Here is a 26,649-nt window from a genome sequence, read left to right as displayed (position 1 = left end):
TCCATTTACTCAGAAATGGGTAACAAACAGAGTGGTAGAAGACGGGAAAATCAATTGGTACGTCCACAATTTGCATCATCCATCAATCCTTTACTTCCACCAGAAGCTATTGTCAGACTCACTGACTGCTTGAACAGACTACCTATTGCTCTTGACAAAAGTGTTCGGGATGAAGTGATACGTCGTGTAGAACTGAAAGAGACAGAGGATGCCCCAGAAATTCTACTTAGGAAAGGCCAAGAGGCATCTGGAATTCATGTGCTGGTGTCAGGGAATGTAACTGTTTTCAGTGAAAACCAGAAGTTTGTCTTGAGGGAAATTCAAGTGGGTGATTGCTTTGGGGAGGTTTCTGTGCTGTATAATATGAAGTGCACAGCTGATGTGTGGTCATCTAACAGGTACATAATTATGTGCATGTCGGTTCTAGTCGTAGGCTCATTGGTCTCTAGGTTTAATCCTTCTGGCAGCATTTCATCAGGTTTCCCTAACTGAGGTGAAGTTACTTATTTGTTGAAGGTTGTGAAAATTGTTATCCGTCCTACCCAATTTTCCAGGATAAATGAGCAAAGTTTGAAAAGTCTGCCTGACATTTTATATTAAGAACAAAACCTTGTGCATGTGTATAACCCTGAAAACTTTCCTCTTCAACAGATTAATTGCACTAAGTCTGTGTCCGAGCCAAGTGGCCCATACAGCCAGAGCTTTTCCCGGTTTCTATAGCATTAAGCGACTAGGAGTATTGCTAACCCCCCCCCCCCCCGATGGGTTGCTAGTCCATCGCAGCCCTGGTTACCCCCCAGCAGTAAATTCGCCGGTACCCATTCATACTCCTGGGTAGAAAAAGGCACTATTAAAAGAGTAAAGTTTCTTGCCCAAGAACATAGCGCAGCGCCCCAGCCAGGCCTCATACCTCGACTCAGAGTCGAGCGCGCTATCCATTAGACCACCATGCCTCCCATGGATACATTGCGCTAGTACAGTAATTTTAATAAAACTACAATTGTATAAAATAAATATGCCTTAATTTGGCAAGTCACTTTTCAATGTCATGCATGATAATGGCAATAGTAACAAATTTTAAAATATTTTTAAAATGTGTTGTACAATTACCGGTATTATATTTTAACAAGGTGTGTGATATTACTTCTGAAGACCTCTGATGCTCGCCAGCTGCTCACGTTTCCCAGTGAGATAACTCTACTGCAGTGGTTTCAACAAAGGTTGGTGAAAATACTGTGTTAACTTCATACAGAATTGTTCTGCAGCAATTTCAAGTTACCTTATTTATTGTTACTTATTTTTGTGGGAACTTAATTTCGTGAAAATGGAACAGGCATATTTCGTAGGACTTTAATTAAGTGATTTGGCCAAAAAATACATTAAATATAAAACTAAATTTCGCGAAAAATTGTCAAAATTTACTTGTCTGCATTAACAAACAGTAAGTCTTCTTTTCCACAGCAATAGTTTCCAATGACACTGAACAAAACCATAAAACATTTAATGAAACTTAAAAAATTTGGACGCTGTTCCTTTGTAACAAAGTAGAGCGAGTTTGAAGACTGAACCAAGATAATCATGTACTAGGAAACTCACTATAACGTTTAATCAATAATAATATAGAACGGTATTAAACTTTGCGTCGTTATTTTCGCGATCGAACGTTTTTGTCACGGGTCTTTAATTTTGCTTTTTTTTTTCGAGAATCACTAAAATTAAGTTCCGCGAAAATAAGTAACAATAAGGAATTGTCATTTCTTCTTTCTTTTTTAACATGTTTTGTATTACCCCATCTAAGTTGTGTGGAGACTGAAGCCACAGTGACCTTATGGTTAGTGTCCTGGGCCTGGTTGTTCAAAGCACGATTACCGGTAAGCTAATCCAGGATTAGTGTGAAATTTGATTTTAATTTTATAACATTTCTTTGAGGTTTTCTGTTAATATTTTCTGTCCCCAGTTTTGACATGGACCAATCTCAAACTTAACAAAACATTTAGCTATGGAAAACCCTGTAAAACAAGAAAAATTCAAATCTTGATCGTCCTTTAATCCTGGGTTAGCTTTAATCGTCTTTCGAACAACCCGGCCCTGGACTCTGGATTGAGCAGTCGGTTCAAGACCTGCCTGGGGTCACTGCATTGTGTTCTTGGGAAAGACACTTCACTATAATTATAGTGCCTCTCATCACCCAGGTCAGGGTTCGTACGGGTCATGGAAAACCAGGAAAGTCATGGAATTTTAGAATTTCATTTTCCAGGCCTGGAAAGTCATGGAATTTAAGTGTGGATCATGGAAAGTCATGGAAAATTGTATTGATTGTACAAAATAATACTTTATTATTTGTGAAGAAAAGGGTAAGAAGGTTCCAGAAATCAAGTTAATTTTTGAAAATTTCCAAGTAAAATGGTAAAATGTAGGTCATGGAAAACTTTGAAAGTCATGGAAAAGGTCATGGGAAGTCATGGAATTTCAAAAGCTCAAAAGAGTACGAACCCCGCAGTTGTACATGTATACATGTAAATGGGTACCAGCAAACTGTCTTATTAATGCTTGGCATAACTTGTATCTGTGATGGACTAGCATCCCATCTGAAAAAATACTCCTAGTCACTCAATACTACAGAAACCAAAATAAGCTCTAGCCTGATGTGCCTCTATTGGCTCAAAATCAGACTTAAACTTACCCATCTGAATTCAGGGTTAGTACATGTATGTGAAATAATTTATTTCTTGTTAACACTGCCTGAAATTTTATGTGGCCAAATTCAAAATATTATTTTTCATAGCTTCTGTTCCCAGGCTAATAAGTACCGATAAAGCACTTGAATTATGTTGACAGACATTCAAGCAAAGTTTATGCTCCATGGTCAACATTTAAGATTCTGTAATTTGCAGCATTAATTCAGGGCACTTTCTTCTTCTTGTTGATTATCATTTTCTTTAGTCTGCTCAATTAATCACACACTTGTCATTTGCTGCATGGGATGCTTAAGTTTGTTTACTGTATTGTAGCTTCAGTGTCAGTGACTGCAATTAAGAAAAGTTGTTCTGTAGCAGATGTTATAAATGATATTTCCTCCAATGTTTTCAATGTCAATTGTAGGAGATACCTTGACACCAGTAAACTGTTTGACAATCAACAGTTGTCAAAGGAGATTGCTATAGATGTGTTTCAAAAGGTTGGAAGACACACATCGTAACTACACTGTGTTTGCCATAGTTACTCAGGGACGGCGGGGCTGGGGGGGAGGGGGGGGGGGTGCTTCAGTCCCCCCAGAATTTCCGAAAAAATAAAGACTTACTAAAAGAAGAGTCTTTTTAGCCCCCCCCCCCCCCCACTTCAAGTCACTAGTCAGCCCCCCCACTTGGAAAAATGCTCCGCCGTCCCTGTTACTATTGATCCCAGATGTCTGAGTTGAAATGACTCAATTATAATAATTATAAAATTTACTGTTTTCTTCTTCTTAGTCCCCAGTGGTACACAGCTGGAGAAAAGAGTCTTTAGCATCTGTGGTCACCACCATAAAGCCAGGTCAGTTAATTTAAAATTATGTTTTTTAAAAATATAGATATAATGCAGTAGGTATTCTTAGCTTTCTCTGGTGGATGGAGAAGCAAATTTTAATATTAATGTTATTATTTATTTCACACCTTTTTGGTCATAAACTAGGTACGTATTTATTCAATTAAGCGCCCAACCTCGAATAAGCGCCCACTTTGAATAAGCGCCCACCCTGAAGGTAGGAAAAGTTAATGCATGTAAGTGCCCAGCCTCGAATAAGCCATATCTACTCTGCTGGGATATCCTCTGATTCTTTACTTAATGATGGTAAAATTGGCCAACTACTTTGATAATAAAGCTGCATGCCTACTGTTACTTTAAAACTTTCTGAACCCCAAACTACATGTATAAGTAATTCAGGAAAAAAGAATTTACCAGACAGTTTAACTTAGAAATGCCATGAGGGAAAACTAATTCCTTTACCTTTAATTACTTTTTAATTGTTTGCAGCAATTATTGTACTGTATCCTACTGACAGCATAATTTTCAAAGAAGGATGGAAAGGACAAGAAATGTTTGTTCTAGTTCATGGACAGTAAGTTAAATTATACAATAAACATCTGATAAATGCAAGTTTGAGAATAAACTCGTAAAAGTACACACAAATACATTTGTACTAAGCCTTATTACCAACATTGGTTGGAGGTGCGCAAAATTATCCACCATGGGATGTTCCCCGGGTCATATACAGGAAAAAATCCAGTGGTCATAATCAGTGTTGTACTTTGGTAGGCTTAACTTCAAATCCCATATTTCTTCAATTAAACACCCAACAGGACTAGAAAAGGGTCCATTAATATTGTCAACCCCCACTCTCTAACCCACTCCTGCCATAAAATCATGTTCTTTTGTTTTTTTGTTTGTTTTTCTTTTTTTTTAAATCCACCCCTCTCCTTAATTAGCAGTCAGTATTAATGTATGCATTGATCAATGATCAAGTTAATTGCTCTGTATGTAGGGTGAAGTTCTCAACTGGAAATCAGGAGCTTGCTACATTTGATGCTGGAGACAGAGGGTTCTCTTTTGGAGAGGAAGGTACCAGTGGCAATTAATAGAATTGTAGAAATTATTGATATAAATATATAACATGCACCTTTTATTTGCTGTTTAGCCTTTTAAAAGAGGTCCAATTTTGTGAAAAGGTGCCTTTAACCCATTGACTCCTGGAGATTTTTCCGAAAAAGGCATTTGTAAGGTGTTTTTGACCTTTTAAGGTCTATTATAAGCTAAAATAGCTCCAAATCACTCAAAACAGCCCTTGAAACGCAAAATGCATGTTTGTTTTTCACCAGAACCACGTTTCAACTTTTTAGTGCGTGCATGTGCACAAATCAAAATTTGGACATAGTTTTTGAACGATAAACCATCCTACCACTTTAGGCTTTTTGTTTTTTATATATATATTTTTTTGCTTTTCCTTTTTCTCTTCTTCCTTTCTTTTTGCTGCAATGTTTGGCCCTCTTCCAGGCTTCTTTCTAGTAGAAGAATTTCCGCGAAAGTGCAAACGAGGCAAGAACTACTTACCATGGACAATCAAAGGGTGGAAAGGGGAAACTTTCCTCTGAGTTTTTCACTAAAATTTTGAAGCGTTTTGGTGCATATTTCAGCTCCATCAATCTAATCACGCTGGTTTAGGTATCGTTGGAAAGGTCTTGGTCTGCTTCACAATTTGAGCATAGATGTCGCCTTTCTGGGTGAAAGGTGATGACGTCACAAGCGGGACAAATGCCTGGATCCTTTACGGCCGGTTTAGGCCGGTTTAGGAGTCAAGGGGTTAACTAGCTAAACACCCATCAGCAGGCTTTTTTCTTTTCATAGTCAATGATATTATTAACAATATTATTTATTACATTTGAAGCTGTCCAGCATTAGATGCATAATTTATTAAAGAAATAAAAAACGCGCCCGAGTGCATTATTGAGTTATATAAGCACGCGAGAATTTTTAAGAACACGAGAGAAGTGCATAGAGAAGCACGAGGCGCAGCCGAGTGCTTCTCGCACTTCTCGAGTGTTCTTAAAAATTCCCAAGTGCTTATATAACTCAATAATGCACGAGGAGAAAGTTTTTTATTTCTTTTATGAAATGTTAAAGAAATTGCGCGCGCTTAAACTCGTGACGTAAGCAGCGTGCATTATAACTCAATAAAGCACGCGCGTGACGTATGCAGCGTGCTTTATGGGATTATAATGAATTCGAATTGACCAATCACAGCGCGCGCAATTCCTCGACCATTTTATAAATATGTTTCAGACCACCATTGGATAATCAGCCATAATACCATGCCCACCTTATGATATTATTTTTGATGTGCAGGTTTCTTTACTGGAACTGAGAGGAGATCCACCATCAGGTTAGGACAGATACACAGTATGGAAGAGCATTATTTTAAAGGTCATACATGTTTCTCTGATTATAATTGGTGCTTGGAGGATAAACAATCTTTCCCAGTTTCAGTGATAAACTACTTGGTGATCTCGATTGAATGTTACAGTTAGTCTTGTGACAGTGTTCAATATACAGTATTACTCTGCTATTATATTTTGATGTGCTTTTTTTACATATTCTACCCTGAAAACCTTATCATACATCAGCATGTACTAGAGTGTTATTTGCACCCTGCCATATCTTATTCCATGATGGTACCTGCCCCTCCTAACCCATTCAGTTTTTCTCAGGGCTCCATAAACACTCTGACCTGTAAGCATTTTAGTGGGGGGGGGGGGGGGTCTGAATACTTAAACCAGATGTGATCATTGGATCCATATTATTGTTGTGACTGTAATTGGATTCTTCTTCAAGCTCTATTTTAGATCAGGTATCTTGCACACTCTATTTAAATACCGTGGAGATTCACCTCACCTCACGTCACCTACCCACCCCCCACCCTCCCAAAACATGTAAACGGTAAAGTAACCATTAATAAATGAGTACATGCTTATTAGAAAAGCCGCCTGCTAACACTGTGACAATAAAGATCACCTGCCATTGTTTTCTGTAGACTTTGACAGCAGACTCTGGGTTTCACCACTTTCAACTACCATCTGATAAAAACCTAGAGCTTGTAGTACAATTATAGGTATATAATGTACATACATGTACTCCACAGGGCGGCTGGGCCATGCCAGGTTATTATGCTACGAGAGGAAAACTTCCATGATGCTGTTAGTCAGGTGTGTGTAATTTATTATTTTCATATATTAAACACTTTGCACTTCATGCAATTATACACAGTGTTATCTTAAGGCCGGCACACACTAGGGGACTTGTCGCAGGGACTTGCTTCGGGGACCAGTCCCATAGTGTGTACTCGTATTTTGCATCGAAAGTCTAGTCGCAGGGACCACATTTTTGGTCCCTGCGACTAGTCCCACGAATTAAGCTGGTTTGATTTCTGAGACTATTCGCAGGGAACAATAATCCCACAAATCGGTCAATTTTCTAGTGTGTACACACTAAGGGACAAGTCCCTGCGACTAGTCCCTGCGACTAGTCCCCTAGTGTGTGCCTAGCTTTAAGGGAGAGTAAGTGCTAGACACAGATCTACAAGCACGTTCAAATTATTTCATACAAGTTTGTAATCTTGCAGCTTTTTTGCTAAAGATTTTGATTTTATGAGTGGAAAAAAATACATGGATCTTTTTGTATCACTGAAAACATTGTTATGCAATAATAAGTTTAATTGGCATTGTTTAAATCAGTAATTATATAAATTGGATTGAGTGGAGTACAGTTCAGGGAAAAATTGCACAATTTATATGATGAGCACAAATCACTTGACTTCTGAGTTGTTTGATCAGCCAAATATGATGATGTTAAAATTGGGCATTCACATGATCATTGTGTCAATTCCTTGACAAAAAAAATGATAGGTTTGTAGAGAACCAATCATAAACAAGAAGTTTTTTATTGCATTATTAACACTTACAGATTAAGTTGCTAGAGATCATTAACTACAACAACAACAACTACACATGCTTATTACAAATTTCATTGCACAGTTCACAACAGAAGCAACATTGCTCCAAGAGCTAAGTGTCAAGTGGAAACAACAGGTCACTCAGAGAGATAGCAGGCTGTACTCAAAGTATGGAGGAGCTTTGGATTTGGAGGTTTGACCGTCTTTTTATCTTGTGGATATTGAATAACAATCAATCTGTTTAACCTGTGTTTTGCTAAAGATGACGCAAGTCCACTGAAATGTAGTGCGAGCACATGAGTCCATTAAAAAAAGAAAACAGACTGGTTGGATGATCAAAAAAATGTTCAACACATTCCTGCATTTTTTCTTATTTCTACATCCTTGATCAGGCCAAGTGGCTCATGTCAGAAGAGCTCATTCTGTCTTTTTTTGGTATGAAGCAATTCGAGGAGGAGTATTTCTTCATCCCTTTCCCTGGATGGGAATGGGATGCTAGTGTATCACAGGGTTGACCCCAACAACACATTTGCTGCTACCTATACACACATGGGTGGAAAGAGGCACTGTAAGAGAAAACTTATTTCCCCCCCCCCCCCCCCCAGACCACAACACAATGACTCTGGCCAGGGCTCACACCCAGACTGCATTATGCCACTGCACCAACCTTAACAAATGACACCCATTAAAATGACAGGGATCGTTTAGCATAATTATTTATGCATTTTAGCTTCGTAACAAAGCAATAATTAATGTTATATAATGTTCCATTTGTTGTTTTCTCTATTAAGATTTTGAGGATGACCTTGAAGCAGGTGAGTAACAACATAAGAATAGTAAAGAAGAATCCCTCATCCCGTATATCCTTCGTCCTTTACCTCTCATCCCACATCCCGTATCCCTCATCCCACATCCCTCAGTCCACATCCATTATCCCTCATCCCTTAGTCCACATCCATTATCCCTCATCTCTTATCCTTTATCCTCCATCCTGAACCCCATATATCTCATCCCATATCCCTCATGCTACATCCCTCATCCCTTAGCCCACATCCCTCATTCCATATCCCTCACCCCTTATCCCTGATCCCATATCCCGTATGCCACATCTGTCATCCCTTATCCCACATCCCTTATCCTGTATCTTTCACCACTCATCCGTCATTTTTCATCCTTTATCCCTCATCTTATACTCCTTATCCCTCTTTCCTCTTCCTTCACCTCTTATCCCTCGTGCAAAATCCCTCATCCCACACGCCGCACTCCTCACCTTTTAATTCTCCATTTCTCATCTTCCATGCTTCATCCTTCCTCACTTCTTAAAACCTGTTTCCTCTTTGTTTAAGCCACGTACATGTATGTAAGTGCAGAATCATAATCATTACTCAAGAATGCGATTTTCTTGACAGACAGAAGAATTCAAAGCTTGTCCACCAGGATTCCTGTACATTCTTGCTCTGTCCATGGTTATTAAGGAAGTGCAAGCTGATGATGTCATGTTGTCAACCAGACAGTACCAAGAAGGTTAGTCTACTTTTTTCTTATTATTGGTGTTCTGTGAGTGGTTCACTTGTTTTGGAATGGCAGATGCAATGCAAGCAGCAATAAACAAGAGAACAGCTCTCGACATCACTCCCAGGATCTCTACACCCCGTCCCCTAAGAAGAGGTTGTAAGCGACGTCATTAAATCCTCATTTTAAGCAACTCAACACAAGTAAACATCTTAGAGATTGGCAAGTTCTCAGGTGCGGATCGAGGCCCGGAAAGGTGCCCCCCCCCCCCTCCCCCCTGAGATGACCTGCGACTTTCAAATACAACTGGTATTCGGCAAAGAAATAATATGTGGTTTATTGGTTCACCCCCTACTAAGAAAAATCTTTGATCCCCCCTGTGCCCAATTGTATAAAGCAACTTAAGATAAAGTGGGATTTTCTGCAACTGCTCCTTGCGTTCCGCTGAATGTTTTTGCAGCGTCATGGGTTTTTCGTTACTCTTTAGTCCGTCTTTGCCCAATTCATCCATAATAGCACGGGCCGCGAAAATCCTCTGGAACACAGGGAATGGTTGCAGAAAATCTCACTTAATCTTAGTTGCTCTATGCAACCGGGCCCTGGTTCTTTACTGATGCATGTATTTTGCTTTCGGTCTAAAGGCGGTACCCTGTTTGTAGTCCTACAAGGAAGTGCAGAAGTCATGGAAGATAATACGCCCACATCTCTCATAGTGGATCTTAAACAAGTATTTTGTAAGTAACTTACATTAAGAAACAAGCAATGATACATTTAATCAACCGGGGCAAAATGCCTGAAAAAAATTTCAGGGCTTTGAACACCGGGTTCAAATCCGTGACCTCCACGATACCGGTGCGATGCTCCACCAACTTTTACTATGAAGCAACTGGTAGCCAAGTGATTTTTGTGGGTTCTATTTTTCCCATGAAGGAATAGATGACAGAATAAATGAAATGATGCCGCCGTGCTAAACAATTTCATCAATTCTGTCTTACTTACATTCAACATAAGAGAACGTTTCGCCAGAAATCTTCAAATGATTAACCGATAATACCATACTTCTTTTAAAATCCGAGGAAAATAATACTAGAATTCTTAAATCCAGTTATATAGATATGTAGCTCTGTAGGTAGGTTGAGGATGACTTTGAAGCAGGGGAGTAATAGCATAAGAAATGTCAAGTAGAAACTGTATGAAGAAAGATCAGTGTTAATCAGCCTGTGGCACCCTCATCCGGAATCGTTCATACCACATCCCTCATCCTTTATCCCTCATGAATCCCTCACCCCTCATTTCATATCCCTCATCCCACATATCCTTCATGCCACATCCTGTATCCCTTCATCCCACATCCCCCATCCTTTATCCCTCATTCACTTATTCAAAGTTCTTTTCACCCCCTGTAGGGAAGAATGATAGCATGCCTGACCGGGGCTGGGTGAAGGCAACAGAATTGTGCGTGGCAGCCTTCTTCCCTGAGGAGGCAGTGAGAGAAGCAGAGAACACATTCCCGGATGTTGTGTTGCCAAGACCCTAAGCGAATACGCCTTTGTTTCAACCGATATCGACAGCGTTCTTCATCGCCCGACTGCCCGGCTCCTGGTGGTGTGGAACATAGTACCGGCTTTCCATCGCGCTCGAATTCCACCAGTGTCGGTGACAGCCACCGAATCGAAATCCAAGAAGATCAGATTTTATAGTGAGTGGGTTTTCAACCCCCTGCTCACCCCAAACCTGTAGGACCCGTTGAGCTGTCCTTACGAGTACCGTCTTCGTGTTCGTAGCCTTCTAGTTGTAAAGAACAGGAAGATGCGGTTCTACATGTATATCACTCGTATATCGGCTCAGTGCTGTTTCTATCGTGGTTCCACGTCTCCTCTACGTTATGCAATTCTGAGTGCCCGGCGGGAATCAAACCTTAGTGTTGTAGCTTAATCGATGCAAGCCAGAAACATTAGAACCTGTTTGCCGAGAAGCCTTGTCTCTTCTTCATTTCTGTTTCCTAAATCTGCTTCGCGACAATATGATAAAAATGGATTTTGAGGACCAAGAACATTAAAGTACAACTGCAGCTGCGCTTTGTGTTCCACTTTTTTAAAGAACTCAAACTGGAACATTTTACGCAGTTTAAAAATTTCTTTTCTTATTGTATTACTGTTTTGGTGAAAACAAATGTTATTGTTGTTAAATAAAGTGTGTAATGGGTTGTCGTCGTTGTCATTCTTGTTGGAAAATAAGCCGCGAAGCCGAGAAGCAGAATAAGAGCAAAAAAAGACAAAAAGTTAAGAACAAATTTACGTTTGAGGAATGTAGCTGTGGTCGGAATCTCGGTGCAGTTACGGTGCCCAATGTTTACCTGTGAAAGCCTAAAAAGCCCTCTTGTTTTCCTCACTCGTCGTTCTTTGCGCGGCCCCAGCTAACCGTGGCTGGGCCACAGTGTCTTTTAGGCATTCAAATGCAAGATGGCGGACACACTACTGCGATTTTAGCGCCTGAAAAACCCTAAGGGCTGGGTCCGTGAAGGAAAAACACAAATTTAAATGAATCGCGCACCAAGAGCCCCTCATCCTCTCTTGGCGCACTTATGAACGCGACTGTAATAATAATAACAATCTTTTATTAGGAAGCTCCATCACTTAAAGTGGTTTACATAGAGGTCCTAACACTAGATGTATATTATAAAATGATACAATTAAAATCAATAAATTAGAGCTCAAACCGAAATATAAAAAATATTTACAATATATACATTAAAAGGATTAAAAATACTTAATTATAAAAAGCAGAAAAAAGACACTTCTTACAAATTGGCAAACTTGCTGAGTTTCTTACAGTTCTCTCTAACTCATTATAGTCTTTGAAACACTGGTACCGCGAACGATGTTTTCCCCAATTGTATTTGATTCTGTACGTCGCTAGAATCAATTAGGCGTAACAGTTACCCATTTATACTCGTGAGCGGAGAGGCACTATGTGTTAGTCTTGGCCAATTCAAGACTAACACATGATCTTAAATGGTACCGGAAAACGCTTGTTGCCGCACCGCTTTGCTCGATTTGGAGTCCAACGTGATAAGCATTAAGCCGGCGAGCCACCTTTTCCCGTTTTTCCCCATTGGTGGCCATTGATTGACTCGATCAACAAATTGCCGCTCAATCTACCCAATGTGCTTTGGATCTTGGCGAGTCTTGTAATTGATTGACTATCCTTTTAAAGACGTTATTCATCGTTAACATAAACAAAGGTCTTCTAGAAAAATGTACTGTAGGAGGCAGTCAAATTGCTGGCAGAACTTGCTTTTCAATTTGAAGTTTTCCATATCTGAGTGGTCGCTTATCAGAGCGTCAACTGGAAATTAAAACATCTGGATAATTATCTCGGTGAAAACCTGCAGCATAATTCAAGACAAAAATTGCCATGTTTTTAGCATTTATAATAGCCGTTAAATTTACCATGTTTTTAGCATTTATAATAGCCGTTAAATTTGCCATGTTTTTAGCATTTATAATAGCCATTAAAAAGCGCTGCGTCACTAACACAGTTCTAAACACAGTCACATTTCTCAAGGTCGATGTAATTCATGGCATAACTACAGAACATTATCATTCAGTTGATTATTTCCTTTATTCCCATCACGAGTCGCTTGGCAGTCTTTTGCTATCGTAAAGAGAAATTTAAAGTTGATCGGTAAACGTGACATTCACAGAAAACTTTTTACGCTCTTGTACTGCGTGATTAGAAATTCGATATCTTGAAAGAATGCGGTAAACTAGATGTTTCGTTTTTCAATTGTAATGCTCATAAAAAAAACTACTTTTCCTGATTGTACTCACTAAATTTACACTAGTAATGATTTCGCTGTTCAATAGTTTATTCATTACGAAAATCTTCATCCGTTCTAAATGAGATTCATGCCGTGCGCTAAATTAAGTCATCTTAGTCAGCAATGTTGTCAATTATTAATAATGTGTTTAAACAGTTTACCATTCTCACTCATTAATTATGTCGCTAATTGTCCGGCGTGGATAAGATATGGGAAAAGATTGTGGCCGAGGCAATGAGCGACTGGGTGAGAAAGCACTATAGCTGTGTATTACGTCGCCGAAGGGGAGGTTGGAGGGTCGAAAATTTGTTCGGACTTCCCGGCTTGCGTATCTCTTTCGAAATGTCCCGAAACTAAGCAAAGAGATCTTTAAATACCGCGATTGTGCACATGCTGATTAGGCATTACATAATACAACTATCTATAAAAAAACAGGGTTATGTAATCCACGCACTTGTGAATTCCGCGTCATAATTATGAATGAGAATAGTTTACCATTCTCACTCATTAATTATGCCGCTAATTGTCCGGCGTGGATAAGATATGGGAAAAGATTGTGGCCTACGGCTGCTCACGCACCTTGCTGCTTCAGTATAAACGCCAAAAGATCTCCGCATTTACATGAAATAATCCACAAAATATACATTCTCCCCAAAACTCAGAAAACCCCTCAAACCCCAACCGGTATATCCAACCACGAGAGAGGCCCAACCCAGCTAGTGGGGTTACTTCCCTATACCATATCATAGCATGTATTTAGATCGTGGCTTATAATGAGAGTGAAGTTAAGAGTAAAGAAAACGCCAAGACCTAAGGCGGACAGAATAACACCAGTGATGTCTGCCGAGAAAGGAAAACGTAAGACAAAAACGAAAAAAGAACAAAAGGGAAAACCCCCACTAGCCAAGCCGGACCAGGAATCCGTCGTAAACAGATTATAGGGTGTAAATTAGAATACCCTTCTGATCGCGACAAGGCCAGTGGAGGGCGTGGACTGACTATTTTTTAATTATTTTAAAATGACATAATATTTTGAATTGTTAAAATTCTAGCTAGGGGAGAAGTAAAGGATAAACATAACTCCCGTATAACCCAGGTTGTAGCGTCTAAACGTGGATAAAATGCTTAACTCCGTGGATAAAAACGACCGACCGGCGAGCTTTTAATAATTACAAACTAAACCTACAGAAATATACAATTGTCTATTTAAAGTTCCGCACTGGGATGTGTTAGGTAACAAACCTTACGTTAGCCCAACGTGTTAACACTTTAACCAAAGCTCATTAACACTCAAACAGCAGTAAGCTCTTAAACAAAAGTCCACACAACTACTGTATTTTTCTTGACATAAAAGCTTATTAATTCCTGACCGATAAACCATAACAAAGCACCTAACACACCAACACTTAAAAGGACCGACACATGACTGTTGCCAAATACCCTCGATACCCAATTCAAACTTTAAACAAAGACGACGCATGGCTCTTGCCAACTTAGCTCGACACACGAGCACACTTGAGACCAAAACCGTAACACGTCGTGAAACAAATTGTGCTCAACAAAGGAGCGAACATAGCTATAGCCGACACACGGCATGTTCCAATTTCTACTCGACACACGAGCGAACGTTTTAGCTACAACCAAAAGACAGCGTCTGCCAATTTCTGCTCGACATACGAGCGAACGTTTTAGCTATAAGAGCCGACACACGGCGTCTGCCAATCTCTGCTCGACACACGAGCGACGGAACGTTTTAGCTATTACAGCCGACACACGGCGTCTGCCAATCTCTGCTCGACACACGAGCGACGGAACGTTTAAGCTATTACAGCCGACAAAAGGCATCTGCCAATTTCTGCTCGACACACGAGCGAACGTAAGCTACTACAGCCAACACACGGCGTCTGCCAATCTCTGCTCGACACACGAGCGAACGTAAGCTACTAAAGCCGTAATAAACGGGGTCCGCTAATAAATTGCCATAAACAGAACTAGATATAAAGCACACTACGCGATAAACAAACGAGATAGCAAGCGAAAAAGAAAGCATATAAATGTTTTAAAATACCGAGTAATTGTTGTATACGTTGTCCCGCTTCTCCGGAATGCTGTGGAACTGGAAAAACGGCAGAGACTGGATATAAGCTGAAATACAGTGTAAGTCCTGTAGTTTTTATAGCAGCAGCAGGGTAGGAACAGCCATTTACTTGCTTGGGCTTCGGCGACGTACGGCGAGAGTATAAGAAAATTCGTCCGGACTTCCCGGCTTGCGTATCTCTTTCGAAATGTCCCGAAACTAAGCAAAGAGATCTTTAAATACCGCGATTGTGCACATGCTGATTAGGCATTACATAATACAACTATCTATAAACAAACAGGGTTATGTAATCCACGCACTTATGAATTCCGCGTCATAATTATGAATGAGAATAGTTATCTTATCCATTTTTGAGCTTGTAATCATTCATTGATACGACTTCAACCTTGTGGAATCGTCTTCATTTACAAATTCGTTTTGCCTTTTTTGCGGAAATTTCGAAAAAGCCTTTTTTGCCAGTTGTCAGAACGTGAGTCGCACTAATTAACTTTCGTGTTTATATCAAGAAACTTTAACACCATGTTTATTGATAACAAACCAGATGCTTTGAACCTAAGAATAGACTTTATTTTATTTCTGCTAGAAAGCCAGAAACCATACGGAGCTCGTAACAGCAAGACACATCGAAAAAGATTGTTGAAGGAAGCCATACATAAGCTATGTTTGAGATGATGAGATTGGTCGTTCGTTAGCTGATTGGCACGTGGTAGTTGACCAATAGCGATCCGCGACTAACAGGCTTTGCGCATTTCTTCGCTGTCTGATGTTTTGTTGGATACCGTGGAAACTCAGAGAAACTCGGCGTGTGCATATTTGAGGGTCTCCATGGGGTTAACTGTTAGCCGTAAAACGGCCAAAAATTTAGCCGTTAGGCGTAAAAAATGGAAAATTTTAACCGTTAGCCGTAAAATATGTTAACCGTAAAAATCGGTCAGTGATTATAAATAAACCAAACTAGTTCACTTCATCGTCCCAAAAATGGTCCTAAGACCTAAACTATGTTTTTCAATAATGGAAATTGATTTTTAACTATTAAAAACAATGAAAATTAACTTCTAACTTCTGTTAACCGTTATGGAAATAAATTAACCGTTAGCCGTAAAAAGGCCAAAATTTTAACCGTTAACCGTAAAAGCCACCACCCCATTGAGACCCTCATATTTAAGCTCGGACTATCAATATCGATATCAATACGTATATAATTATTTTTTTTTTATGCAAAAACCTGTAAGAATCGAAGTCGGCTTCAAGTTTGGTCGCCGGTATTACATCCCAAACAGCGAAGAAAGGTTCAAGTTCGGAAGAATCGCTTGAAATCGATAGTTCCTTGGATTAAAGGTATGGAATGTAATCGCGTTTAATATATTCACGAGATAATGCATAATTTCGATCGAATATCTGCTTAGCTCGTAAATGAGTTTTTTCTATGTTTTTCTTGTATAATTTAAGCAACTTTGTCGGAGCAACATTTTGCAGGCTTACTAAAAAATCTCGCCGATTTTATCTCGATAGATTGTGGATCATATCTTCCGATAGGTTTTGCGGTATTACATTCGGCATACAAAGCTATTGGTTTACACCACAGTTGATTTAAAGCGGTTGATGCCAGCCAATGCGGTTTATATTCGGTCCTGCATGCGAGCAATAACTGACTTATTGAATCCGTGTCTTTGTTAGATGCAAAAAATGCTTTTGGATATGTCCAGACCAAAAGCGTTTAACTATAAAGCATATTAATTTCCTTTTTCGTGGTGATATTACTAAAGCGTAAACGAAAAGCTACTATAATAATGACTAGGAACTCATCTATAGTTGAAATATAAATTGGAATGTCGCTAGCTCCTGCCGTTTTTACTCCTCTTAATGTTTTTTTATGATCATGAAAACATGCTCTCTGTCCCTTGTTATACGAGTTACTTTTCTCACTTCATAAATCCTGTCTTCCTTTTTGCAAAGGCGATAAAAACTGAACGCAGAAAAAAATAAGAAAAAACAGCTTTTAACATTTTGCTCGACAACAAGATACGTACATTTTACTTTAAAATGAGCGAAATACTGCTTTTTGAAGTGTCTCGTCTAAACACCCAATTCTGCAGTACGCTGGTTTGGCTTTACTAAAGCCAAAACTTTGTTTGCCGGTGTTTATAATTCTGTCAATACACACGCTTTTAGCGGAGAATATATATTAGCAAAATTTACGGTCAAATAATAGCAAAAAGAACGGTTAAAAAGAAAGATTTCCAGCATGTTTCCGAGCCAAAAGTGTGTGCATGTTGACCGAATTACAAAAACGCAAATTCGTTGAAAACTGACTACTGAAAAAGAAAATAAATTCCACCGGTTCTTAGGTTTCAACAAATTGTTTTGATACAACTAAGTTACTGCATAACAAATCGACGGAAACAAGTTTGTTTGATATCATAGAATTTAGAAATAAAGTTGGCGCAGCAGGAAATTCTCAAAAGGTACGACAAAGGCTAATTCGATTTTCCCTGAGGGGATCATTTAATTTCTATTTCAAGCTCAAAAAATATCGGTTATGCAGTTAAAAAATCGTCGATACTCGCTTGCACCTAAGATCACCTAAAGGCCTACTTCAGTTATGTTTTGTGGAAAGCCACCATTTAACTAGCAATTCACTCATTCTGTGGTTTTTAATAAACCACATTTGTATATTATAGTTATAAACAAACTTTTGCCGAACGCTACTCAGTCGACAAGTTTTGGTTAAATTCAGGTTGAATTTCGCCATTTGTACCTCCGTAGACTTTCAATAGCGAAGTTTATAGCACCTTTTCGTTATTGAACTTTACCTAGTTTATTTTTATAGCCCTTGTGACTGATATTTGTTTATTTTTATGATGAAAGAAATTTTTCTGGCAGGATTTAAATGTTTATATTTCGGACGCAATTGTGGGAAAATTAAGTCACATTTAAATAAAAGCGAAACCACAGGCAGACAAGTCTCTGTGTTTGAGGCAGCGTGACGTGAACGTCACGGTATGAGCTATTTGATCCCATAAATTCACTGTAATTTGTAACGATTGACCTCCGCTTGAGTCAACTGATCGTGAGAAATGCTCCATAAAATACTTAATTTCGCATCTTTTTATCCCAAACTTTGATCTACTGTAAGCTAGATAAATAAAGTTCACTTACCTTTCATCTTTTGTGTGATATTTTGTGTTTTTATGGCATTTTGAGGCCGTTAATTCCTCGACAGTCGTCACCGCCCCCAGCTTAGCTGGGGGCGGTGACGGTTCAATATGAATGAACATACAAATTACAAACAGATTATTGCATAACCCTAGCAACGCAGAGAGCTGAAATTAGACATCTGCTATTTTGTCACGCTTCTCGGGAATTAGTATTTGGCTAGCGATTACTTTCTTGCTAAAGGTGAATAATCCTGCAAAAAAAAAAATAACAGGAGCAAAGAAAAAGTAATCACTCAAAAAAATATTATATTTTCGAAAGCGTTATGTGGCACGCGCACATTTTCAGTTGATTATTTTCGTCAGAAATCTCTGTAACAATTAGTGTGATAAAGCGCGCGCACGTTTAGTTAACGTTCCTTAACTTCTCACGATTGCTACAACTGTCTCCTAATATAGGGTGCAAGATTAGAGCTTGTTTTAGAAAAAATATATAATCTGTATGATTGTCCTCTATTCACCTATTTTACAGGACCGTGAATGCAGCCAATAGTAATCGAGTCTCTTATGGAAGTGACAATAAGATGCCATAAAGAAGAAGCGTAGAAGATGAAGTACTAATTCAAAGGTGAGAATTCTCTTTCTAAAACAGACAGTAGAGTGAATAATGCTGACTCAAGCTCATCTTGCTCCTCTCACAGAAGAGAATCTTAAGAAGCATCAAAAGGAAACGACGGTCAAGCACATTCTTTTGAAAAAGACTACAGGACGAAGATCAAAAAGCGGAAAGAGCCTTCGTTCCGCGGGCGACGGAGAGAGTATTGAGTTTGTGAGTGACGAAACGTTAAAAGCATCCCTCGATGAACAGAGAGGTGATGAAAAGGAAACATTTCCACCGGTGGAATTACTTAACGACTCAACGACGACTGTTGGGTTACAAAATATGAATGAACATACAGAAACAAATCCCCTACCGGACTCTACCACCACGCGGGCAGAAACGAATTCGAGAGCCGGTAGCAAACCACTTTCTAATGAAAAGGGAGAATTATCAGAAGAAGAGAAAGCCACTGAACCTTCTAACCAGGATCAGGGCGAGGGAGGCTACGACAGTGAAAACAATAACGAATCCGAAAAAGAACGTAGTGGAATCGAGGAAGATTCGGATGAATCCTCCTCGAGCTCGCTTGAAAGCGACAGCGACGTTGTCGTTTCAACTAAAGCAAATAGGAGCGATAGAGAAGAGACTGTAGATCATTACGATACAGCTGCCCCGACTTTGCCGAAGAACCAGCCCAAGCGAGCCGCGAGAAGCGCGGCCGCGAAACGAAGGATTTTTTTTTTTTACTGTCCCGCCCAATTCCCTCTTCGTTTCTTACCCTCATCTGTATATTTCAGGAACAAAAACCAACTGCTCGCAGTCTACTAAGTTTTCGATGTTTGCATATTTTTCATAATTCGCCAAAAAAAAATCCCGCAAATAGAAATAACCGGTTTCTTTTTCGAAAACATTTATTCCATAGTGGAAATATCAGTTCACATCACCATCATCTTCCCATGTGTATCAAAAATTATGTTGGCGCCTATAAAAACGTCTCTTTTTGACTTTATTTTAGAATATCGTTGGGCTAAAAGCGAACATGCTTGCGATAACTCGGGGGATAATGTATCAAACTGAACAGAAGTTTATCATAATATCCATTGACAGAGCAGTCAGCCACTCTAAAACAAGACGTCAGACATTACTGTAACAGATCAACACTTACGGAGTTTGGATTGAATTGTGACTGTTATTCCAATAAAAACGAAAATGTTGAAACTTTAATATTGAAATGGACTTTCAATGCTGTTTGGGCGGTCAGTAGTCATAATAAAAATAAAAAATGTGGTTGTATCTGACCTTTGAAATGTAAAAATTAAATTTTTTGGAACCTTTCTGTTGCCTTGGTCAGCAGAACATGACTAAAAGAATAAATGTAAAAGTTTTAAAAATTGTGATGGTCCCTAAGCGATACAATTAGTGGCAAATACGCTTTAGGGAAAGGCTGGCGTTAATTAACCGCTTTGGTGTTCACAGTGGAATGCAGAGATTCCAAAAATAAGCGTTTGTTTCGGCTACCCACGCCACGTTCCAGTATTTCCACATAGTAAGGATGAATGTCATGTCCAGTGGTCTCCGCGTGTTGTTTTATTGCAGACTCATTATTGCCTCGAGTCCCAGGTTAGTGCTCTGCCCCTCAAGAGATAAAAAGTCAGAAACCGCAGCGGCAAGAATTGTTTACTTCTAGTGTAACCGTACCCTGGGTTCCAGAGGTTTTTTTTTTCTTTTTTGCAGGAAAGACACTCTACGATCGCGGCTTCGCCGCTCTTTGTCGCCGCAAAAAAAAACCCCTCTGGCACCCAGGGTAGTGTAACCGTTTATAGCACGAGCGAATGAGTCCCTAAGAAATTCTCGAAACAGTTAATGGGCAAGCTCTTGTGCCACTTAACCCTTAAACTACCAACAACGCATATTTGCGTAGAAAATACCAGCAGTGATTAAAAAATCTGCAGCCTTCGCATATCTGGACACATGATAGTAATGATCCCTTGTTATGGCAAAGTGATAATTTTCATAGCTTTAAAAGCCAACTAACTGACTACAGTTCTAGATTTCCGTTGTATATGGCTGTTTTTTTCTGAAGCAAATCCGAAAATGCCCGTTTTTTACTCCATAGAACAACAACAAAAACATACATCTTCGCTTTCAGTTTTTTTAATGAAAAATTAATTCTGAATCCAAAAGTGTACATTTGCAGCAAACTTCGAGCCTATTCCTTTCCGCTCACCAAGAAAAATTCTCAAAAATCCTTCAGCAGACTGAGCAATCACCATTCGATTACAGCAATGCTTGCAAACCTGCAATTTCCTTATTGGTGACCGAAAGGAATGTCTGGGTAAAACTGCCTTGTCGGCGAAATGCAAGTCCACCTACCTCTATTTCATAGGTTTTTTATAAGTGTCGAGCCATCCAATCCTACCGGCAAAATACTGCACCGACTGCATTCTTTGGAAGTCAAAAGTTGTCCAAATTGCCTTGGCAGGTCTCGGAATCCATCCACAGAACGGCCAGAGAGACAATTTCATTCATAAATCGCCATGTTCCGATACAGATGTTTTTGGCGTTCTAATCATCGTCAAATCATCTCTCACCTCTGGTTTCTTTCAGAAGTTTGCCTCTACCCACCATTCTAGCTTAATGATGCCAGCCTGGGGGCTTCTGCAGTGGAAAATGACTCGGAAAAACACTTATAAACGAAAATTTTGCCAGATTCGAGCCCGTGTGCTCGCTTATCAAAGACGCAACGGCTGAATACTGACGTCACAATGAAAGTTTGAGCCCTCAGTGTTTTGAAACAGCACATATTAATTACTTAAGCTTCTTATATGCCATCATGAAATTCAAAAGATTGCCTAAGCCCAGAAAACGGCTGAAAAAATCACAGAAGCGTGGTATTTTAAGGGTTAAAGCAGTTTATTTAACCCCCCCCCCCCCCCCCCTTGGGTAAATTCCGTTCGAACCCGCTTATTCTGCCGTGTTTATTTGCACAGCGAGTAATGCGAGGATACAAGCGTGTTTATCATTAGTTTATCACAAATGACAATAGCAGACAACGTGTTTTTAATTGTTTTGAAGCCAAGCGCTTTTAAATTAAAGAAATCGCGAGCCATATATCACAAGAGAGCACTCGACGAAAAGAACGATAAATAGACAAAGCTTCAAATACTCCAGAGGAGTCTCTCATGTTCAATTTAGCTAAATAGCTAAGGTCTTAAAGCGGATAAACCTTTGTAAACGGCTAAAACAAAGAAAAACTTAACTAAAACTTCTGTCTAATGCTTCGGGAGAAAGCCGTCTGCTTAATAACTCTCTAGTCGATGTGTTCAAATATTATTCTTCCTTTTAGTTAAATATAAAAGAAGGAATATTTTGCTGCCCTGTAAGCTTTACGAGAACGATTAATACACGAATACCGAGGGTCTTGGCGTGACTGCAAAGAAAAACATGTTCTCGCCTAAGGGTTTTTTCTTTCACCTCAAAATAGTTGGTATAAAAACTCTAACCTTTATCCGTAGAAGGGTGTTACTATTTTTATTAAGAGATATATACTTCTTCAGCCAAAAAAGAACATTTTGTCTAAATGTTGTAGAATTTGCAGAGCGGGAAGGAATTTCTCTCACAACATGCATCGTTGAATTGTTAAAATTCTTGAATGGGGCGAAGCTGAGAAAATTGTCCTTGAATGTGGGGTAACAAAAATAGATGGAGGTTTCTCGACTTTTTTTCACCAATCACACACTGTTAACGAATACAAATGATCCATAAATTGACGCAAATCCGGCAAATACTGCCTGTCCATCTAAGAAAAAAAAAATTTCTATAAAAGGTACACTTTTACTAATGTTAAAATAATTCTATTTTTTCCTAAAATAAAATGCATTTGAGTTCATGTTTGCACATTGTGACAGAGAGATATACGCTTAGGTATATGCCTCAAATAGTTGTGGAAGTAGTACTTACTCAGCTAAGAATTTTTCTGATCCCAGCTGACATTATCTCGGATAACAATGTTTTCATCACGGTCAGGAGGCTCCTGTCACGGTCTCTTTCAAAGCAAATGAATGAATAAAGTGTATAGGTAATTTTTGTTTTTGAACGGATGATCTCTTTTGGGGTGACCCAAGTGCTGATTGATCGACTACATGGAGCGCAGTGAACTTTGATGTTGTAGTTGGGCCATCCCAATAAAATGTTTCATTTCCCATCGCCCCGTCTCTTGTGATGGTGGGTCGGTCGGTCGGTTGAGGGGCCTGGGTTCATTTAAGAAGCCAGGAGTTGCAGAACCGAAAGATTTTGTTTCAGCCGATCTCGTTGAGAATGTTGGAACAATCGTTAATGTCCTTAGCACGAAACAGCCTTTGAAAAACTTAGTATCCATGTTAATTAAAGACAAGGACATCACATCATACCAATTGTTGTTAATAAAACAAGATCGTGTGTTTGTAAATTAAAGTACTTGCCTCTTTGACTAGTGAATCTGGATTTTTTTTTTACATTTCGAAAAAAAAAAAATGGGTCGTTCGGGCGATGGGAAACGAAACATTTTATTGCGATGGCCTTAACAAAAAAAATGAGATCAAATCGTGCGCAAGAGCAATGAATGGTTTTAATAATTGATTTCTTGAGCTATATCAGTATTGAATGCATTGTATACTGTTCTTTTAATATCTCTTAATATATTTTTTACCCGTGTTATCATGTACGACTCTGATATTTGACAGCCAGTTTTTTACAGATTGGCACCTTGAAGTTTCCGGCCTTTGTTCCTCAATTGTGATTCTGACAAACTCCAAGAATAGGGTTGCTGAACTCTGAGTTTGTTCCAGCGTCCATCTCGAGTCGTTTCTGAAAATTCCAGAGTGTTCAATTTTGAAGGACCCTTGTCGAAAAAACAGCCTCACATGAAACGCCCTTCTGATGACTAATGAACGATGAAATGGTAAGAAAAAAAGTTTACTTGAAAATAAACTCACACGATTCAAGAAAAAGATTTCTTCTCGAAAAATCTTGCATAAAATTCTCATAAAATTACCATATGAAACATCTCTGGTATTTTGTTCCGAGAATAGCGATGTCGCAGGCCAAACAAACCTATTTATGTGTTAATTGACGTCTATTTTTCCTAGTTTATAAAGATAATAAAATATGACTGTAATAACAGCAAAGTTCACTTAAATAGCGATGATCAAACAAGCGGGCTTATCTGCGTCTTGTTAAATATTTTTCTTTCCCCTGACCTCCTCCTCATTTCCTACCTACTTAAAATTCAAGATATTCTACTCTAAGGAACTTTGAAATTAACTGAATCGATTCACGTAGATACAATAACGGACAGGACTTAGTTTTTTTCTTGTCAGGAAATTACCTGTTAATAAAAAGAAGGAGAAAAAAATTTCAACTACATCAGCTTCTAGCTGCTTCAATCTTTACAAACCACAGGAAGCCCACGCACAACTGTCAGCAATTTATAATTTACGTATACGGTACCTCAAAATCCAACAGTTTTTATGAGTATTCACCCTGCGAGCGAAGCTTCTTTTAACTTCCCTACAGAAAGGTTCTGCTAGCAAATTGAACGTGTTTTGAGTCCGAGACAAGAAGATAAAACTGTGCAGGCAGACCAACAAGCAAAACTACGAACCCTGTTTATACAGTTACGTCATGTTTTAATTTATTTGCATTCCTCTCGTTGCGTCTACTTTCTACAATCTAACCGCAGGCATTAATCCCAATAACCACTTGCACGCGAGCGTGGCCCTCGCTTCCCGTGCAGTGCTCACTTATTTCCTGCCCTCGGCGTAGTTAAGTCATCCTGCACCGCAATTAGAACCCGGAAATACTTTGTGGCCGTCAAAATATACATAAAATTTCAGGCTGTCATGTATTTGTGTACAAGCTTTTGACATATGTTATGTTACGGAGCGATTACTTCTTTCCGCTGGTCGCAAAAAGAAAAACAGCAAAGTGTTATTTTTAGCAGCCACGGTCTTCCGCAAATAAACCCGCCCTCTGCCGGTGGAAATATCGATCACGAACATACAAACGCTGCAAATTGACCAAATTGGCCACAAAACTCGTTAATAAAAGTATTTAATTTCTAAATTGTCTAAATTGTACCAATTCGTTGGCGCTAAAACTACCATACAACTATAGCTATGAAGCACCTGGTGTTTTCGGGAAAAACGACCCCACTTACATATCTGTTAAGGGTAAAGCCTAATTTTACATTCCTACTGGGATAAGCCTTAGCCCCCCAAATATAACAACACAGGTTTGCTCCTAAAGAAAGATATACCTTCTTCCGATTATATGAGCCCCCTTTTTTATAACTTTTTGCAATTTTTTATTTTTTTTTGATTTTCATTAAAGGACTGTAGGGTTTGTTCTATGCCTAAAACCGTTTAATTGTTTAGAGTTTGTTCGGCATTTTACTGTAATGTTCATAATAACTAGTCCCCTATGGCCTCTACCAAGTGCATCTACTAACTAACTATGTGCTCATTATAGACTGTAGAACTTGTTTTGTTTTGTAGTGTTATGCTTAGAGAGTTTTACCATGCTGTATTCCTGAAAGCACCTAAAATGTTTCACAGGCATCGTCCCTTTTCAACAGTAACGTTAAACGGAAACATTTTTTTTAATTGCAAAATTCCTTCCAATAATCCGCGATAGTAAGCCCACGCTACTACAAAGTAAAGATCTGACAGTTTCGCCTACTCTAGCCTGCGTTGCACTGAGACGAACAAAACCCCGATATCTAGCTATTTTTAGAAACAAATTCGGAAAATTGAATCTATCGGACTATTTTACTAATAAAAGTAATTGCTTTGAGCTCTGTAGCGAATAGATTATATCGTAAATATTAGGTAGGGGTATTTTTAAAAGCATTTTCAAAGTATTGTGGGCTTATCCGTTTTAAGTATTTTTGGCTTTTAGTACTTAAATGTATTGTAGGTTTATTTGAACTCTTGTTTTGTGTCCACAGTATAGCTGGAAAACATGGAGGAAATGCATCAGAACACTAAGCAGCTAGGTGCGAACCAACAGCGAACGTGTCTCGTCTGACTCGAGCCACATGGCCACTGCGTCAACTCGAGGCTTCAGTTGGTCATCAATTTTCAGTCATTTTTAGCAACCGATTATCAGTCATTTTAGCAACCACAATGAACACTCGACTGATCATCTTACAGTTACGAAACTTCAAGTTTATTATACAGCAATACAGTGAATATGACGGTTAAGACTAAAATTACCTTATTTCCACTAAGCAAAGAAAATTTAACGACGTTTCTTATGACGTGTTCTACAGTTTTAACCACACAAGAAAAGTTTGTCACCATGTGTCCGTTCAGTAAAGAAGGTCTGTCTGTTCACATACGCAGCCGGGCGGACACAGCTAACGTATCAACTGCCGGAAAAAGAAGTTTTTGAAACGACATTCGGGATAGTCCAAAGTTGTGGTTGGCCACAAAAGGATCTTGATCGTTGTGTATTGCGATAAACGTCTTGCAATTGCATGGGTAGATTTCGCGACCTTTTGGCAAAGTATTTCCAAACTCTCTTGTCCAATATTTGTCTAATGATTAAAATCTGTAACAACGGTTGTCTCCCGTTCTGACTTACATAGGTCAATACAGGTTTTAAGGGACTATGTCATGTTATCTTACGTCTTGTTCAACGCACAGAACTTTCTTCCAATAGAAGGAAACGTCAAAAAGACAGTTTTCTAAGGCAGGAAAAACAACAAAGAGATCGTAACAAATCAAAAAGTATCAACAGTAGGAACTCAAGCCTAGGTTGATTAAGAGGATTTTTAAGCCGTGGCGCGTTTAAAATCAATAAAAACCCTAAACGTTTTAAATAACTTGAACATTTAACTCGACCATTTAATTAACTTGAACACAAGCTGTTGCAGAATAATCTGTTTATGCTCGTCCACTTTTTTTTAGAGCTTCACAGATTTGGCATGCTAACCCTTCC

General features: G+C 39.0%; 1 protein-coding gene across 2 annotated transcripts; it reads left to right on the top strand.

Annotated features, from left to right (window-relative positions):
• Positions 1-11,198, top strand: LOC144658538 (uncharacterized). 2 transcript variants are annotated; one of them, XM_078518962.1, is made up of 13 exons: positions 1-398; positions 1,131-1,220; positions 3,103-3,178; positions 3,468-3,531; positions 4,012-4,096; positions 4,520-4,596; positions 5,878-5,914; positions 6,671-6,734; positions 7,563-7,673; positions 8,272-8,295; positions 8,890-9,004; positions 9,634-9,726; positions 10,399-11,198. In XM_078518962.1, exons 1-13 carry the CDS (start codon positions 16-18, stop codon positions 10,527-10,529), a joined length of 1,350 nt encoding a protein of 449 aa, XP_078375088.1. In that variant the 5' UTR covers positions 1-15; the 3' UTR covers positions 10,530-11,198. The 2 variants fall into 2 exon arrangements, with proteins under 2 accessions (XP_078375088.1, XP_078375089.1); XM_078518963.1 differs by lacking the exons at positions 1-398; positions 1,131-1,220 and adding an exon at positions 2,363-2,698.
• Positions 11,199-26,649: the final 15,451 nt, after the last annotated feature.

The sequence above is a fragment of the Oculina patagonica genome, chromosome 6 (genome assembly GCF_052425735.1).
Source record: "Oculina patagonica isolate OP01 chromosome 6, crgOcupat, whole genome shotgun sequence".
Classification (NCBI taxonomy): domain Eukaryota; kingdom Metazoa; phylum Cnidaria; class Anthozoa; order Scleractinia; family Oculinidae; genus Oculina; species Oculina patagonica.
This window is presented reverse-complemented; position numbering and strand designations above follow the sequence as displayed.

What these genes read in the sequence shown, in the direction of transcription:
- LOC144658538 (XM_078518962.1), top strand. Translation starts at nt 16, where the DNA reads ATGGGTAACAAACAGAGTGGTAGAAGACGGGAAAATCAATTGGTACGT. An exon ending in GTTCTCTTTTGGAGAGGAAG is followed by an intron (nt 4,597 to 5,877) that starts GTACCAGTGGCA and finishes TTTGATGTGCAG; the next exon opens with GTTTCTTTACTGGAACTGAG. An exon ending in GAGGAGCTTTGGATTTGGAG is followed by an intron (nt 7,674 to 8,271) that starts GTTTGACCGTCT and finishes TTCTCTATTAAG; the next exon opens with ATTTTGAGGATGACCTTGAA.